Source organism: Elephas maximus, chromosome 3 (genome assembly GCF_024166365.1).
Source record: "Elephas maximus indicus isolate mEleMax1 chromosome 3, mEleMax1 primary haplotype, whole genome shotgun sequence".
In the NCBI taxonomy this organism is placed as follows: Eukaryota; Metazoa; Chordata; class Mammalia; order Proboscidea; family Elephantidae; genus Elephas; species Elephas maximus.
In genome coordinates this window covers 40548032-40566614 of record NC_064821.1, presented here as the reverse complement: position 1 = coordinate 40566614, position 18583 = coordinate 40548032, and the positions used below count along the sequence as shown (strand labels likewise).

Below are 18583 nucleotides of genomic sequence, written 5' to 3'. Positions count from 1 at the left end.
GGTCTGCGTCCCTGACTTGGATGGCTTCGGACTCAGTGGTAGCCTTATCACTCTGTCACCTGAACCTAATCCATCATGTCCTGCCCTCAGCGTCCTGCCACCCCAGGCCTGGGGCTCGGCTGCTTCGGACCTTGAGTGAGTTGGCCCTGGCTGTGGGGCAGATGGCCCGGCCAGCAGCTTTTCCTGATTCTCATAAAGTCACCACCAAGCTCCCCCTACATGTTGTTGGCGGGGGGGGGCTCCTACGGGAGGGGTGCCCTGGGGCCAGAAAGCCTGGCATTGGGTGGCTTCGGCCTCCAGGCAGAGCAAACAGCAGAGCCCACACAGCTGTCACTCTAATTGCACTGCTGCCTCTTCTGAGGGCAGTAACCACAGTAGTGGAAAACCCTGGCCCTTATCAAAAGCTTGATGCTGTCACTCCACTTCCAAGCTGCACCAGGGAGGACAGGGCTGTGGGTGTTTGTGAAGACTCGGCAGACTCAGTTCTCCCACCACAGTTCACCCTGGCCCTAGGGACCTACGTGGGGCAAGATGGGGAGTGGACTCCTCAGCCACCTGGCCTCCTGCCCCTCTGCCTGTCTGCTGCTCTCCCTGGATATGGACATGGACATGACCAAATGACGGAGGGTGGCCGAGTAGATGCCAGAGGGTTCCAGTCCAACCCTTGCTCAGGGTCCAGTGGCTACAGGGCTTCAGGAAGGCCATGGGGTTTGGATCAGCTGGCCCTGGGCTCAGATACGAGCCCTACCTCTGCCCTGTGTATGAGGAGGGTGTAAAGCACATGTCTGGACCTGTACCTCATCTGAGAAATGGGCCCATTGAAGGCCAGTTGTAGAAGCAACACAAGACAATGCGTGAAGGCTGGCTCTTCTCTCCTATGGGCTGCCTCGTGTTCCCCAAAAAGATGTGTTGAAGTCCTGACCCCAATACCTGTGAACATGACCCTGTTTGGAAATAGGGTCTTCAGGGTGTCATCGGTTAAATTAACATGAGGTCATACTACAGTAGGGTGGGTCCTAATCCCATCTGAGTGATGTGCTTATAAAGAGAAGAGACTCAGAGATAGAGACAGACGGAGGGAAGACAGCCATGTGAAGACAGAAGTAGTTACATCTATAAGCCAAGGAACGCCTGGGGCCACCAGAAGCTGGGAGAGACAAAGAAGGATCTTCTTCTACAGCAGATAGAGAGAGCACAGCCCCACCAACACCCGGAATTCAGACTCCCACCCTTCAGAACTGTGAAAGAATAAATTCCTGTTCCGATAAGCCACCCAGTTTGCTGAATTCTGTTACATCAGCCCCAGAGACTAAGACACACTTTCCAGAGACTTCCCTCCCCAGCTCCTGGCATTGGACAACCTTCTCTCCTTATCTTGGGACCCTGTTCAGCCCTGGGGCTTCCATGGACTGCCCCTGGTTCACATGCTGCCACTCAGCAGGGGTGGGGGATGAGAGCCCTCCAAAGGGGTGGGCAGAGGCTCCAGGCATGGGGGAGGGGCCCCTTGCTGCCTCGGAGATGAAGGGTGACTGTCAGCCATGCCCTGGGCTTTATTTCATGCAGGGACCCAAGAGCCCTCAGAGCTGCTCCTTGTCACCATTCCATCCAGGACAACAGTAATGAACACAGCTGAAGACAAAACAAGTCACGGAACCCTAAGATCTGTGTCATTTTCTGAGTCTAAAACCCCAGATCCTCCCAGGGTCTGGTGGCCTGCCTCACTTGGCCAGGTCAGGAAGAACTGGGCAGACCAGGGGCTCTGCTGCACCCTGTCTCGCTCCAACTGCACGAGACGCCTGTGGAGGAGTCAGTCTTCAGGATGGAGGTGGGAGCCAAGGATCAAGCCTGGAGGGCTGGGGGTCAAGGCTCTCTGCCTGTCTTTGGCCTGCCATCACCCCACTTTGAAATGCATGGAGCAGGCTGGCTGATTCAAGGGCCTTTCTCCCAGGAGTGCCCATGTCCCCCTCAAAGCGCCGCTCCCCTCGAAGGACCAGCTCCTTCACATGGTGTAGGCCGCCCAGTAGATGACATTGACTGCTGCGAAGGCCGCCGGGAACACAGCGCGGGCATATATGTCGATGGTGTCTGCGTCGATGGGTTTGAAGAGCACCCGCACACCGCCTGAGCGGGGCCCCTCTTGCCTCCTGGTCTCACCCATCTCTACCTCCGCAGAGCGGTAAGAGCCCATAAGGTTCCCGGGGGTGCGGCCCTGTCTGTTGGAGATGGCCAGCCCCTGGTTGACACCAGCCGCAGACAGGGAGAACAGCACGATGGCATTCTTCACGTCGATCTGTGAGAGGCAGAGGGGCAAGCAGGGCTGAGCCTGTCACAGCTCCTGGCCCTGGGGATAGGTCTCCCACTGAGGACCTGCACGGAGAATCCCCCACCGAGGACCTCCCATTAAGGACCCCACTCCAGCCAGTAGGAACCTGCGGTCCAGGAGCTCAGGGCCTGGCAGTGAACCCTCAGCCAGCTGGCAGAGGTGTCCCCAAGTTGAGCCCGGGAAAAATTAAGTGGCACCCAGTAATGTTGCCCACCACCTGCCAGGCCAGCCAGTGGAGGTGCTGTCCTCAGACCTGGAGACCACATGCAAAGAAAGCCAGCCCAGCCCAGCCTCACCTAGGCTCAGCCTCACCTTGGCCTTCTGTTCCTTGACCTTGACCTTGGCCTTCTGCTTCTTCCGGTAGTCGGCATTGAAGTGTGCAAAGGCATATTCCACCAGGGCAGCAAACACGAAGACATAGCAGATCCAGAAGTACACGTCCAGGGCTTTGATGGCTGAGGCCCGAGGGAGGGAGGAGCGGGCACTGACCATAAGCGTGGTCATCGTCAGCACCGTGGTGATGCCTGCACAAGGGGGTGCCCTTCAGTTGCAGCCCCCTGCCATCTTCTCTCGCCCACTCCCAACATCCCCTGCAGGGTCCTGACCCCCAGAGAAGGGGTGTCTGCTGGCCCCACCCCGCTAGATGCAGCTCAGGCTTCTCTGGCCAGGGATGGCAGGAGGGGCTGAGTGCCAGGCCTGGGCTCACAGCCCACAGGTAGCCAGTTCTGCTCCTGGCTTGCACCCTCCACCAGCACCCTGTCCCACCACCTTTCCCGAAGCCTCGAAGGAGGTGCGAGGCCCCCATACCTAGAGACACCCTGGCGGGCACTGCGGCCTGGCTAATCCAGAAGGAAACCCAGGACATGGCGACCAGGAGGATGGACGGCATGTAGGACTGGATGATATAGACACCCCGGTTCCTCCGCAGGTGGAAACGCAGGCTGAGACGCGGGAACTGCCCAGCTGAGGGAGAGGATTATCAGGACCTGGCACCTGCCCTCTCCCGCACCCCCCCCCCCCACCATTAGGACCCAGTGCCTGTCCCGCCCACCCCACTGCATGTCACAGAACTCAGAGGGGTGGTACTTGGGTCCACCTTAAGCCTCAGAGTGAAGGAAGACCCCACAGCCCACCTTCCCCACCACTCCACTCAGCTTGATGGATCAGGAGCCCCCCTGCCTTGGCCTTGTGACAGAACTCCCACCCCCAGTGAGAGGAGCACAGGAAGATCATGCATTGTTTCAGCTGACCTGGCCCAGGGTCCCAGACGGTGGGAAGCTTCACCCTTCCTCTCCTACCTGCCCCCACCACTATCTCCCACAACCCACCCCACCCCTATATAGCCAAACCCCGAGGAAGTAGCCAGGGCTGGGCTCAGCCACTCCAGAATGGGGCAGCAGGGGCAGGAGGGGATGGGAGACAGAGGACAGGCAGTCAAAGAGGCTTAACTCCCGAATCCTCTGGTCCTGGAGCTGAGAGAGTCCCTCCATTCCTTTGGGTCCCCTCAAACCCACAGCGTTGCTAGCACCCGTGAAACAACAGGAGACTGGGGCTGTAATGGTGACAACTGGACCCCCATGAGGCCTCTCCTGAGCCCCTCCTCTGTGCACAGCCCATGCCCACCATTCCCAAGTCAGCCCTTGGAGCCACACCCTTGGGAATTCCGAGCCAACGAGGCCCTGCACAACCAGAACCGGCTCTCAGGAGAGGCCTTGCCCAGGCGGGGGCCTCACCTGACTTGAAGTTCATCAGTTCTGTGGTGAAGCGGAAACTGGTGATGGTGAACTGGGCCAGCTGCAGCTTGTCCAGCCCGTGGATCTGCTCCTGGTTCTCCGACCAGTAGTAGACGATGTCCTCAGAGGAGTAGCCATCTGTAGGAGAGCCCACAGCTGGGCAACGCACAGAGCACCCACATCCCGGAGGGCCCAGGGCAGGGCTTGGCTCTGGGCAAGTGGGTGGGGCCAGGAGTGCTGGTAAGAGTGGGGGACCCCACTGCTAAATGACCCCCCAAGGGCTGCCACACTTAGCCCCACAGCAACATTGACATCCGCCATGTCTGGGACCCACAGCCCAGCTCTTCCAGGATGGGGGAGGAGCCCAGGCTGCTCCAGGCCTTCTGGCTCCCCCAGCCATTTGAGCCTGGCAGACTTTGCCCAGGTCCTGAGCTGAACAGCTCCCCTCCCACCCTGTGCATACCTGAGTCTTGCCTGCCCACACCAGTCACCGGAGGAACCAGCTTGGCCTCCCAGGACGCAGCCCCTCCCCTCCTGGGCCCAGGCCAGGACTTACAACTCTCCAAATCCAGCATGCACTCCTGCTCATCCATGGGGTACTTGGCCAAGTCCATGTCACAGGCTACCGTGGAGGTGATTCTGCCAAGAGAAGGGGGCCAGTCACCTGCATGCTGGTGAGGACAGCTAGTCCGCCCCGTGCCGTATCCCCTTCCCCGAGAGCCCAGACTCCCCTGCTCCAACCCTGAAGGAGCCCCTGTCCAGTGCCACAACCCCTCCCTGCCCCCCCCCAACTGCCCCAGAGGAGTCCAGCATTCTGCTCCAACCCTGAGGGGCTGCCCACTTGCCAGGAGCTGCTTGGGGCCTGAGCTGTATGCTGCCAGACATCTGGGGAAAAACTTTATAGGTATCTGTGAGTGTGTCTTTAGGGCTACCAAGAACTGGATTTCATTGATTTTCTCTATATTTCAAAATGCCTGACCATTTGACTAAGTTGGGGGCTATAAGGGCAGGTACCAGCAGGAGCATCCGGCCCTGCCCCCAGGGACCAGGTCCACAAGCTGCACCCACCCCTCCACTGATGGGCCAAGGCATGGGCCCTGTGTTGCCCAGAGTCCTGATTTTATAAACAGGCAAAAGATCTAGGTTTTCATGCAAAATCTTCTAGTGTTTTAAAGCTGGCCACAAATTCCATTTGCAAGGACTGCGAAGGCTACACAGCCAGGTCTATCGGCTCCCAGTTAGCGATCTCGGGAACCAACGCTCCGGCGAGGGGGGGTGGGGGGTAGAAATGCCTTGGCTGCACCCATTCCATCCTGCTCCCTGTAGCACATGTTCGGTTTTCTCCAGTAGGGATTTGGATGTGGTGGGCCACAGGTGAGTGGGTGGGAACCCCAGGGCTCATCGTGTGCTGTACAGAACTGCCTTTCAGGCAGCGGGGGCTCTGGGGCTCACTAGGTGCTTTACAGGATCACCCTGTTGGGCAGCCGAGGGGGGCCTAGGGCTCACCAGGTGCTGTACAAGATCACCTCGTCAGGTGGGAAGGGGCACTGGGTCTCACCGGGTGCTGTATAGGATCACCCCATCAGGCTGCAGCCGAATAAGCTTGTTCTCCACGGTGACATCATGGAACCAGGCAGACTTGGCATTGACAATGAAAGTGTCTGGGAGCCAGAGGCGGTCCACAAAGCGGCTGTCCAGACCCAGCGTCTCGTTGGTGTGGCTGTAGGAGAGCCTGCTGTCCCGCCAGCTCTGGTGCAGGAATATGGTCATGGTGTACTCCTGTGGGGAGATCAAGTAGGGGAGGGGAGGATGACAGTCAGCCCTCGGCTCGCCCCAAAAGCATACAACAGGGGGCGGGGTGGAGGGGGCACCACGCACCATGTTCACCTCTGAGATGTGATCGATGCTGGCCACCTCAAGGGCAAGCGCCACATTCACGGGGGGACCTGAGAAGAGGAGAAGGAACAGGGTCTGAGTAGGCTGGGACTAGGGCTGGACACCCACCACCCCAGGAGCCAGGTCAGGCTCTGCACTGGGAGCCCAGGGATGACGGGCTGGGAGGGAACAGCAGGGAGTTTGCAGGGGGAGAGTGAGGTCTGGGTACTATCTTTGTTGGAAAGGATTTGTCTTACTGGCTGCCTCCCCAAGGGGGCCTAGGGCTGAGGCTACCCTCTGGCAAGTCTGACAAATTCTGCAGAGGACAGCCAGGCCTGTTCCCAGCACAGAGCCCACAGGATGCATGACTGGAGCCTGACACACTCCTCCCCCTCACTCACCACCGATGCCAGGCCGGAAGTTCCGGGCATAGCCCTCCACCAGGCCATCCAGGTTGGGGAGCCAGGAGATTTCCAGGTTGGAGCCAACATAATCGCCAATGTCATTCACGGCTCTGGGGGACACAAGGGAATGGGTCACAGATAGGCAGGGAGCCAGGGGCTTTGTCCTTTCTTGGGGATGGTCAGGGCGGGTGGGCGGCACTAGGAGGACCCCCCAAGACCAGGACCAGAGTCAGTCCCAAGGTTGGGCATTGGGCCCAAGATTTCCCATCTTTTCCCCACCCTTTCTGCTCAGCTCTCTGGCCCTCCACCCAGCCCTGCAGAAGCCACCTTGGGTTGCACAGAGTCCACCCAATGGCCTCCAGTGGCTCCCTTTGGAAGCTCCTTCTGTGGGAGGCAATGTGTGGAAAGAGGTGTTAACCAGACAGCCGGGAGTGGACGAGGAAGGCCACAGGGGCTAGCCCCACCCCAGGACCAGGGCAGGCCAAGGACTGGGGTGAGCTGCATCCAGCTCCAGCCTCTGTTCCAGTCCTAGGAAGACGCAGGCCTGCTGAAGAGGTCCCCAGGAGCTTCTGCGGCTTAGGCTGACTCCAGAGCAGCTGGAGTCGCGCTTGCTGGCTGTGCTCGCTGGTTGCTCATGCCACTGAGCTACTGTGCATGGCAGGGACTCTAGGAGTGCCCAGAGGCTACCCAGAGGGGCTCCCAGCAGCTCAGCTTGCCCCCCTCCTCCCAGTCACCCTTTCTGCCCCTTTCCCCTCATCTCTCTTGCTCACACTGGCCCTCCCCACCCACCTCTTCCCTTCCATCGCTTCTCCAAGCCTTGCCTTAAGATTCAGTTTCAGGCCCACCTCCTCCAAGAAGTTGCTCCTAATGCTTCACTCATTCATTCACTCATTTGTTCATCCTCCAAGGGCCATGTAGCCACAATTAGTCAGTGAACTCTGTCTGAGGGCAATGAAGAGACCCTGAGAGCTCTGGGCAAGGAGCAGTTGGGTTAAATCCATGCCTGGAAGCTATGATTCTGGCTGAAGGATTGGGAGGGGCCAGGGTGGGAGCTGCTTTGGGAGTCAGGAAGACATCGCTGGACTTGTCTGGACAGAACAGTGGATGGAGAGAGGCTGACACACCTGGGAGAGGCACCAGAGCAGGGGGCCCCAAGATGGCCTCGGGGTTCCACCTCAAGCAGCTGGGGACTGTAGTGACATTTCTCCAGGCAGGCACACTGGGGCAGGAGTGGGTTGAAGGGGTGTGGTAATGAGTTCAGTAGCTGAGTGGTGGCCCCAAGTAGAGCTGAACATACGGGCTTCCTGTCTCTCAGCACTGACTGCCTGGGCTTGTGCCCTTTACACTTCGCTCTTTGAGAGGGTTCTAGAAGCTTTTTCAGGGAGGCACAGCAGGTGGGGTTCCAGACTCCATCCTCTTTTCAATCAGAGATGCCTTCCTTTTATCTATTTTATACACTGACCTTTCGAAAAGGATTTAATTTGAGTTAAAAATGCCCTGTGTGCATTGTATGCTGCTAAGTTGATTCCTACACATAAAGACTTCATGTGACAAAGTAGAACTGCCGTACAGGGTTTTCTGGGCTATAATCTTCACGGAAGCAGATCACCAAGTCTTTCTCCTATGAAACCAATGTGTGGGTTTGAACTGCCAGCCTTTCAATTAGTAGCCAAGTACTTAACTGGTGTGCCACCAGGCAAAAGTGCCCTAAACCCAAAAACCAGACCTATTGTCGTTGAGTCAATTCCGACTCATAGCGACTCTATAGGACAGAGTAGAACTACCCCATAGTGTTTCCAAGGAGCACTTGGTGGATTTGAACTGCCAACCTTTTAGTTAGCAGGTGTAGCTCTTAACCACTATGCCACCAGGGTTCCCCAAAATGCCCTAGTTAATGAAATTTTGAAAACCACTCATTGACCCTGTATGGCCACTTTGGCACATCACCACAGGCAGAAGGAGTGACTTTGGACAAGGCCTCCAGGTCTGTGCTCTATTCCAAATGGGCAGACACTGCTTGCCTCTGGTCCTTCTCAGTGACAGCCTGGTACAGGGCTGGGGGCAGGGCAGGTGCTTTGATACAAAGCATAAAAGGGAATTAATTTAGTACTGGCTCCAGTTGAAGCATAATTAAAAAGGCAAATGAGGTCACCCTCAAGGTCAAGTGTAAAGGGATTTGAATTAGCTTTCTTTTGGATCAGTCAAGCTGCCATCTTGCAGCAGGGGTAGTGGCCTGGATGCTGTCCTTCCTGAGTTTGTCTCTCACCAGCGGGGGTAGGGGGTGCATGCAGACACACCTTCCCCTTTGCCCAGTCCCCAGCCTACTCAGGGGCATGAAAGCAAGACCAGCCCTGGCCCCCCACTCCCACCATGAGGCGACCCTTAAGATGGCAAAAGGCCAGGAGACTTTCCAACCCTCACTGTCTCCAGGTCATAGGGAGCTTGCTCAGAAGGGAAGCTTCTCCCTCCCACGATACCTCTTCTCACCTAGGACAGTGGGGTCGTTTTTCCAGCTGGGAACGGGGTGGGTGGGGGGAGGGAAGGGCCAAAGCACAAGGGGGTATGCTACATGCACAACTCTGAATTCTGGATGGCCCCCCTTTTTTCCCCCTGCTCAGTATAGGCAGGGTTGGCAGAGGCAATGAGTGGGGGGAGGGTACAGACCCCTCATGCGGAGAACCCAGAAGGGAGCAGAGATTTCATCTGATGGTTCGGGAGCTGACCATGGCCTAGGACTGGGGTGTCCTTCAGAGAGATGAACAGAAAGGCTTGGGTTCAGGAATTCAAACTCATGGAGCAAAGCAGGCCGCAAACACCAGGGTCTTCATCTTGGGCTGCCCCATGGACCTCAGGCCTCCCTGCCTCTCCTGGCCCCACTGAGAAGCAAACCCACCCCTAGGGACAGACAGGGAAGGCAGAGGCAGTTGGATGAGGCAGTGCCCCCCATCAGGAGCTTGCCTCAGTCCACACACAGCCCACGTATTCCTGACAGGTATGTGAACAGTAACGAAAGCCGCTCCAGCATCTCAGTTGCCAAGGCAAAGAGGGAACTGCAGCAGCGTGCAGGGGCAGGGAGCCGGGTTACCAGCATCCTGGGGGCCCCCACTCGGCACAAAGCTGGCAACGCATGCCCATTGTGCACACAGACCTTCAGACTAAGGGAGGGTAGCTCTGGTGGACCTGCAAACTCTGCATGGTGCAGCCCTGCCTCATTGTGCATCCCCACCTATGCCGCTATCCCACCTTAGTCCCACCAAGCTCTTCCCACTAGGACCCACTGGAATCTGGACTAAAGAGTGAGGGCTGGAACAGGACCCCCCGTTAGTTCCAAAAGGGGCTTTCAGTTGTCTTGAAGTCTTCCCCATAATGAGGCAAGATCACTTCAGGGATGAGGACCTGGAGGCTGAGGGAAGGGGGGACGGTTTCCTTCTGGGCCCTGGAATGGAGGGACACAAGGTGATGGGAGGGGATGTCCCAAATGGGCAGCACCATGCTAAGGCTGACCGCCCTCCCTCAAGGGCTGTTCCTCAGACCCACACCATCCTCGGAGCTGCAGGGTCAAGTCATGAGCAGGAGGTTAGCCCAGCCCCGAGGGTCGGAACTCATCACATGTGCATCATCAGGAATCATGGCAAATGATAGCCTTTGAAGTGTAGCAGGATGGGAGCTGTTCTCATCAGAACAGGAGATGGGAATGTAGCAGCACTGTAGCTATGAAGAATCAACTCGACAGCACTGGGTTTGGTTTTTTGGTTTTGGTAGCTTTGAAAGCACCCGTTCCCATCCAAGACACCTCCCCCATGGCACGCCCCTCTCAGGGGCTAACTGTGGCCTGGGCTGGCATCTCCAGCTGTCTTGAACCAGTGAACAGGCATGAAACCTCTGCTCAGCATCCCTGGAGCCAAACAAAGTCTAGAATTCTGAACTTTTCAGATTTTCAAAAGGTAATATGGTACATATGCAGAGCTGGTGGGTCTGGAGGATTTCAAAGCAAGGAATGTATAAATAGCCACCAGAAGTAAGATCAATAGCCTCACCTGAGCTCGGGGCAGGTTTGATTCCAAATGAGCTTTAGTGCCAAACTTAGGCTACAACTTTGGGGTTTCAGAGCTGCTTGAGTTTCAGAATCTCAGCTAAGGTACACTACCTAATGTGAGCTGACAGCGTACCCTAGTGCTTCCAGCCTTTACATCTACACCATACCTGGGTCTCTTTGCCCTTCTGGAAGAGGGCCCATGGAGTTGATAAGAAGGCCCAGCTCTTCTGAGGACAGGGCTGCCACTCATAAGCTCATGGGCAATGTGGTGCCTGTGGTCTCAGACCATGGCTATGTCTGCAGCCAGCCCCAGGGCTTTCAGCTTCTGACACCCACCCAGAGAGAGGGAGAAAAATGCCCTCTCCCACACTACAGGCCGACTGAATGTCTACAGCCAAAACACTGGCTGTTGTACAATGACTCGGTTCCTAGACATCGACCGCGAGGTCTGGGAAGCTGGACGCCTGTCTTTGCTCTGGATTTTTGGTTGCTCCTGCACTGAGACAGTTTCCAAAAGATTCCTCGCTGACTTTCACGGCTCTCGTGGGAGAAGGCCAGGCTTAGTGCTGGTACCTGGACACCAGGGCAACCTGGGAACCTGTTTCAGGTCCTCAGAGAGGAGAAAGGGGCTGGGACCCTGCTGGCCACTGCAAGTGGGGGAAGGGAACCCAGCTGGGGACCTTTCTCCTTTGCCTCTTCCTTCTCTGCGGAGGCAGGCTCTCCCCTTCTCTCCGAGGGGCACCAGGCTGGCTTCCTACCTTCTTACTTGGGGGCTCAGTCTACACCACCTGAAATATCCTGAAGGAGGCCTGCCTTCCTAAGCCCGGCACTCTCAAACAACTATGCCCAGCCGTTAGGATATGCTTTCCTGGGTCTAATCCCAGGCCCGCTGGCTGCCCTGGAAGCGCATTTGTGTAGCTCGGCTCCCATCCGAGAGGGAGCAGCCTCCCCCGTGTTCTCATGATCCATTCTTCCTGCCTCCAGCTCGTGCCACGCTGAGCGCTCAGCTCCGCGCCTGGAAGGGCACCAGCCAGGGCAGGGACGAAGCCAGGGCAGGAACGGCGCCGGGTGCCCCGGGCAACGGGAGAATGGTAGCGGTAGCACAGCCTCTCCGACGTCCTTCTCGCCCGGTGGCATCCGCGTTCAGCACCGGGACGCGGACAGCGACCAGGGGCGGTGGGGGTGGCCAGCGCGTGGGTCGCCACGTCCCGCAAGCCGACAGCAGCGTAGCAGCGAGTTGGAGAGGAGGTTGCGCGGGAGGAGACCCGGGGTAGGGGTCCGGGTGCCCGCGGTTCGCGCCCGGGCTATGGAGGTGCCCAGCAGCTCGGTTTCTGCCGAAGCGGGACCCCGAGGGCCCCTCACGGACTGGGGACGCTTCCCGCCCCGACCAGCCCCAGCAGCGCGCACCCGGCGCCGGGGGCGATCGCTCACCTGGTGCCGCGTTGCTGCTGGGCGCAGAGCAGCAGGAGCGGAGGCAGCAGCCAGGCCAGCGTAGCCATGGCCTTGGCGGGCGGGCTCCGCGTGGGACAGGGCGGGCGGTGCCAGGGTCCGCGCCCACCGCGCGCAGGCAAAGTTGCTTCGCGGCGGCGGAGGCACAAGCGGGCGGGGCCGGAGCGCGCATGGGCGCGAGGGGCGGGCGGAGCGCGAAGCCCGCCCCCTAACAGGACCGCCCCGCCCCCAGTCGCACTGCCCCACCCCCGGCCAGAGCTAAGAGGGTAACCAAAATCCCAAGACCAAACGGTCCAGTGGATTCCGACTCATAGCGACCCTATTGGACAGAGTAGAACCGCCCCATATAGCTTCCAAGGAGCATCCGGCTGGTGGATTCAAACTGCCGACCTTTTGGTTAGCAGCGGAGCTCTTTACCGCTGCTCTTTTAAAATTCTTTTGAAAATAAAGTTCTGCAGCAGTTTTCCTCAAGGAGCTGATCACAAACTTTACTCATCGTTTAGCCTCATTTATTTACTCCTGGATTCCTGAGACTAGATGACAACATAAACTGAACTCCTGAAAACACAAATAGGTGCAAAGGTGCGGATGTGGGCTAAAGCCCCTAGGACGGCTGGGTAACCGACCCACCAGGGCAGGAGGAGGGAAGCGCGGAAAGGGCTGCAGGAGCTTCCGGCTCAGCCTGAGTGCCAGGAGAAGAGGGGACAGGTTTCAGCTGTCTGCCTCAGAGGCAGACTGCGTTCCACAAAACGCCATCAAGTCTGTTGAAAACGTCCTCCTGCCTACAGCCGGTCCCTTTGAAATGAAAGCGCTGACCTCAATCTCTTCACAGGTTTGGGGTCTGAATCTGCTCCTAGGCAAGCCGTTTTTTGTCTCTAGGCCGTCTCCTCACTCTCATTTGTCCCTGCCGCCCACGCAGGCTTGCTGGGAGAGTGAGGGCTAATCCCTGAAAAAGCGCCCAGAGCTCTGGCTGGGTAAGAACCGTAAGTGTCAGGGCAGGCATCATGTGACAGGAGTCTGGTCCGCCTGGTTCTTCTTAGTGCCTCTCGTGTCTAACAGCCTCTGATATATAATAAAAAACCTGTTGCTATCAGGTTGATTCCGACTCATAGCGACCGTATAGGACAGAGTAGAACTGCCCCCATAGGGTTTCCAAGGATGTCATCTTTATGGCAGCAGATTGCCACATCTTTCTCCTGGAGAGCCGCTTGTGGGTTTGAACCACAGGCCTTTTGGCTATAGCTGCCAAGGGCTGAACCACTGAACCACTAGGGCTCCTTGGTATATAATAGGGGCTTAATAAATGAGGAGCCCTGGTGGTGCAGTGATTAACAACTCAGCTGCTAACCGACAGATCTGCAGTTCAAAATTTGCCAGCCATCCCTTGGAAACCCTATGGGGCAGTTCTACTCTGTCCTGTAGGGTCGCCATGAGTCGGGATAGGCTTGACAACAGCAGGTTGTTTGTTTGTTTGTTTTTAATAAATGTAGGAAATATACAGGCACAGAGTCTCCAAACGATTGGGCCACTGCCTCCTTTACTGTCTCAGGAAACAGACACAGTGCTCAACCTTTCAGTTCTCAGCTTCAGAGCCACTGGTCCAGGCATCCATCCCAGGACTGTAGCTGGATTCATTTGTTACTAGCTGCGACCCTGACTCATTGGCAACGCCATGCACGACAGAATGAAACTAGTTCTTGTCGGTCCTGCACCATCCCCATGATCGGTTTCAGTTGGGACCTTTGTGATCCATAGGGTTTTCGCTGCTGATTTCTGGAAGGAGATCGCCAGACCTTCCTTTCTAGTCCGTCTTAGCCTGGAAGCTCTGTTGAAACCTGTTCAGCATCCTAGCAACACACAAGCCTCTACTGACAAATGAGCGGTGGCTGCCCACGAGGTACATTGCCTGGGAATTGAGCCGGGTCTCCCACATGGAAGGCAAAAATTCTACCACTAAACCACCACTGCTATTACACTCCTTTCAATAATAGCCAAGAAGATCTAGGTGCTGGTGTCCTCTGAGAAATATTGTTGAGCTTGAAGCGCTTGATTCTATCTGTCCAGGATGTACCAGGCTCTACTGCTATTTTCTCCACTCTCTCCTCTATTTTCCAACACATGAAATCAATATTAAACCTTCACTGCAGGTGTGCGCTATTGAGTAGACTATGGGTTAACAGGACAGGCACGGCCATAGATTCAGTGTCTGGTGGCATCAAATGGCCTCTTCTTCCTTAAGCCCTAGAGGCAGCATGTTTCAAAGCCAGGACAGACAAGGAGGCAAATAATTTGTCTGCAGACACTTTAGACTCAGAGTAGTTTCCATCATTCATGGATTTTCTACCAGCAGCCCCTCTCCAGAATGGCTGAGATAGCTTGTTGTTTGTTGTTAAGTGCTATTGTCGAGTTGGTTCCAACTCATAGCGACCCTATGTACAAGAGAACGAAACACTGCCCTGTCCTGTGCCATCCTCACAACCGTTGTTATGCTTGAGCCCATTGTTGCAGCCACTGTGTCAATCCGTCTTGTTGAGGGTCTTCTTTTTTGCTGATCCTCCGGTCTAGCAAGCATGATGCTCTTCTCCAGGGACTGGTCCCTCCTGATAATATATCCAAAGTATGTGAGACCAAGTCTTGCCATCCTCGCTTCTGAGGAGCTTTCTGGCTGAGATACTTTACTAAACTTAAATTCTCTGCATGTTTCACATTTGTTCTGTATTGTCCTTAATTGGTGTTTCAGTTTGGATCCAAAGAACGGGAATCTTCATGCTTTTTGAAAATTGGTTTGTCGCCATTTCTGAACGTCGGTCACATTCCACCAATACATAATCAGTCAGGTGTTCCTGTCCTAACCTTTGGCTCTCCCCAGAGAAGCTCCAGCCACCCTAGAGCGGGCCAATTCAGGAGCAGCCCCACCTGAGGGGCCAGAAATCAGAACCTCGATCCCAATCCATTGTGGTCTGCCACCAGGTAAGACAAGCTCCACTCTCTAGCAGCTTCCTCACCTATAAATGAAGACCGCACACCTTCGCTCCTCCCCTTGAGGATATAGAAATGCTCCTTGGGTCAGGAGGTCTCGGTGCTAGTCCCAGCCATGCCCCGCTGCCTGGTGCCCTCAGGGCAGTAATTTCTCTTGGGCCTTGTTTTCTTCAGGTCTCTGGGTAACACAAACAGTATGTGCTTGTCTACTAACTAGAAATTTGGTGATTCAAGCCCTCCCAGTGGTTGTGCCGCAGAAGAAAGGCCTGGCAATCTGCTTCCATAAAGATTACAACCAAGAAAACCATATGGAGTGTAACTTTAGTTTGTAATACCTGGTGCCATCATGACTCAGAATTGACTTGACAGCAATGGATTTAGTTTGATTTGGTTTTCTTCATTTACAAAATGAGAGGGTGAAAGTAGAGGATCTTTATCCTTGGTATCAGAAATCCCCGACTCTAAACTCTGTCAAAAAGAGTCTCAACTTAATGGTCTGACTGAGCCTGAAGGGACCCTAGAGGTCACGTCCCCCAGGCTCTCTGTTAGCCCAAAACTAAAACCATTCCCAAAGCCAATTTCTCAGACAAAGATGAGGCTGGACTATAAGACATAAAATGATCCTGGTGAGGAGTGTGCTTCTTAGCTCAAGTAGACACATGAGACTATGTGGGCAGCTCCTATCTGAAGGCGAGATGAGAAGGCAGAGGGGGACAGGAGCTGGTTGAATGGACACGGGAAATACAGGGTGGAGAGAAGGAGTGTGCTATCACATTGTAGGGGAACTAGAGCCATATAACAATGTGTGTATAAGTTTTTGTAGGAAAAAACTGACTTGAATTGTAAACTTTCACTTAAAGCACAATAAAAAAAAGTCTCAATGTCCTTAATAATAATACCATGTTGTTATTAAAAACAAGTCTTTAACATGCAGGTTCTCAGGCTATCTTCCTTCTCTGGAAAATACTGTAGGTTGTTGCTTGTTGCCTCAAGTCAGCTCCAACTCATGGTGACCCCACATACAACAGAATGAAACTCTGCCTGTTCTTGTGCCATCCTCCAGATTGCCAGCATTACTGAGTCCATTGTTGCCTTCCAACCTGAAGGGCTCATCTTCCACACTACATTAGATAATGTTCTGTTGTGATCCATAAGGTTTTTATTGGCTAACTTTTGGAAGTAGATAGCCAGGCCTTTATTCTTAGTTCGTCTTATTCTGGAAGCTCTGCTGAAACATGTCCACTATGAGTGGGCTGATGGTATTTGCAATACCGGCGGCATAGCTTCCGGCATCACAGCAACACACAAGCCACCACAGTACAACAAGCTGACAGACGGGTAGGCTATTCCCATGTTATTCTACTCTTGTTACTGGTTTTGGGAGAACTCTACCCTCCAAGTGCAATTTTGGTAAAACTGTTCCACAATCAGTAACAAGGGTCTCTGTGAACCAAAGGCCTTCCATTCTAGATGAGGTCTGTGTTCCCAAGGAGACACCTGAGCAATTCCCTCCTTGTCTTTGCACTGCTGAGAGGATAGAGTTCAAGGCTCTGGTACTGGATCACCGGAATGGTAATGAACTGTTAACTCTAACTTCATACCCAAGGCAATTGTTCCCTGTCAAACCCAAACCCACTGCCGTCAAGTCGATTCTGACTCACAGTGACCCCATGGGGTTTCCAAGGCTGTAAATCTCTATGGAAGCAGACTGCTACATCTTTCTCCTGTAGAACTGCTGATGGTTTCAAACCGCTGACCTTTCAGTTAGCAGTCGAGTGCCTTAACCACTGCACCACCGGGGGGTTTCTTACTTGTTCCCTGCTGGTGTAGTTAATTCCTCCGAATCTCCCCCTGCTTGCTCATCTGATGTGCAAAGCTGTGGCTTCTCTGTCAGGTAGGATCCACTCGGAGCCCTTGGTTAGGTGCTATGGCAATAGCTGCTGCTTCCTCCCTCCTCTGTGTAGTGTGAGGAGGTGTCAAGCTCTCCCCATATGGCACTGAGCAGGACACACAGGCATTTGGCCCTGGAAGGTATGGAAGCACAGCACCTTAGTTAACCCCTGGGAGTCACTGGCTCCACACTCCCCTGGATGGCCAGGCCCTAAGGGCATCTGGAAAACAACAAAAGCCTGGTCTGCTGACTGACTTAGTTATTTAGATCATTAGCCTGCAGCCTTTTTTTGCACTATTTTGGACAGTCACTTTGCTGGGTGCTTGCAGCTTATGGGAGGGGATGGCACCAGGTCCAAGGTTGGGTAGCGAGCTGGCCTGAATTCATCGCAGCAGCCCTGCAGCAGCAGGACAGCTCTGGGAAGTAGAAGTGAGTCATAGGGAACGGGGAGGGGCCTGCTCTCGCTAAATTTAAAATCCCTGCTGGATGTATTTGTGAGGTTGTTTTCATTATTTCCCTGGGAAAATGCATCAAATAGAGAAAATGGCAGGGACAGAGGGAAGAACTTTCTGGAGCTTGGAGTATAATTATTAATCCCATGATTCTCAGATGAGTCCATTCGTTTAGACAACCAGAGGAAACTTGGCAGAAAGGATCAAATGCAAAACACTTGTAGCAGCCAGAGATCAACCATCTTCTTAAACCAGAGATGCAGTTCACTTGGAAACTGTGCTTAATTGTGGTGCTGTTTTTAGTAACCACGGCCTTGAGAACCAATCAACAATTAAACTTGGGTGCTTAGGAAAAAAATTTTTTTTCTACACTTGAGTCAAATAGATATCCAAGTGCAATTACTCCTGTTTAATGTGGACAAGTCTGAATTCTATTCCCATATTTTAGGGTTTTTTTTTTAAGTGGTAATTTGAATTCTTTCGCACGATGGAAAACGTTAAACACAAATTAACATTCCTGACAAAAGGGTTTGTCAATCAAGTGAGAAAAACATTCTACTTTAGATCCGAGCATGACTCAATTGACAGGATAATTCCTAAAAAGGGCTGCTAGGGAGAAAGGATCCTTCCCCTGACCCAGTGTGCAATAGCTGGGGCTGTGGTCTCTGTGTTACTCGACAACCTCTGTGTGAGGAACACACCCATGGTGCCAGTGGCTATTTTCTTGCTGGTCCTAGATGCCGATTCTCCACACAGGATATTAGAGGGGAAAAAAAGCAGATTTGTTATAATCGTTTTCATGCTTGATATTTGTTAAACATCCTCAAGAAAGGTCCCTACACAGATCAATATTCATTTCACTAATATGTATGGAGTATCTATTTTGTGGCGGGTATTAGTCTCGATAGTGGGGCTACCCCTTTGCCATCAAGTTGATCCCGACTCATAGCAGCCCTATAGGTCAGAGTAGAACTGCTCCATAGGGTTTCCCAGGCTGTAATCTTTATGGAAACAGGCTGCCACATCTTTCTTCCACAGAGCAACTGGTGGGAGAAGGCAGCTGAGCACTTAACCACTGCACCACCAGAGCTCAGTGGGGCTATAGTGATGTGCAAAGAAGATATAAAAGGCCCCTGTCCCTGTGGAGCATCCCTGTACGGTGGGAAGAGAGACACTAAGTGAGTAAACAAAATATGAGATAATTTCATAAATGCTATGAAGGAATTTAAGCAAAATAATAAAAAACTGTTTTAAGGAGCCTGGGAGCAGTGATTAAAGCACTAGGCTGCTAAGGAAAAGGCTCACATTTCAAACCAACCAGCCATCCTACAGGAGAAAGGTGTGGCAGTCTGCTCCCGTAAAGATTACAGCCTTGGAAACCCTATGGGGGTTTCCTGTAGGGTAGGAACGTTCTACTCTGTCCTATAGGGTAGCTATGAGT

General features: G+C 54.2%; 1 protein-coding gene across 1 annotated transcript; it reads right to left on the bottom strand.

Annotated features, from left to right (window-relative positions):
• Positions 1-1384: 1384 nt before the first annotated feature.
• Positions 1385-11891, bottom strand: GABRD (gamma-aminobutyric acid type A receptor subunit delta). Its single transcript, XM_049877646.1, has 9 exons — positions 11803-11891; positions 6333-6445; positions 5935-6002; positions 5615-5835; positions 4613-4695; positions 4057-4194; positions 3131-3286; positions 2636-2847; positions 1385-2290 (listed from the first exon to the last, which is right to left on the bottom strand). Exons 1-9 carry the CDS (start codon positions 11868-11870, stop codon positions 2000-2002), a joined length of 1350 nt encoding a protein of 449 aa, XP_049733603.1. The 5' UTR covers positions 11871-11891; the 3' UTR covers positions 1385-1999.
• Positions 11892-18583: the final 6692 nt, after the last annotated feature.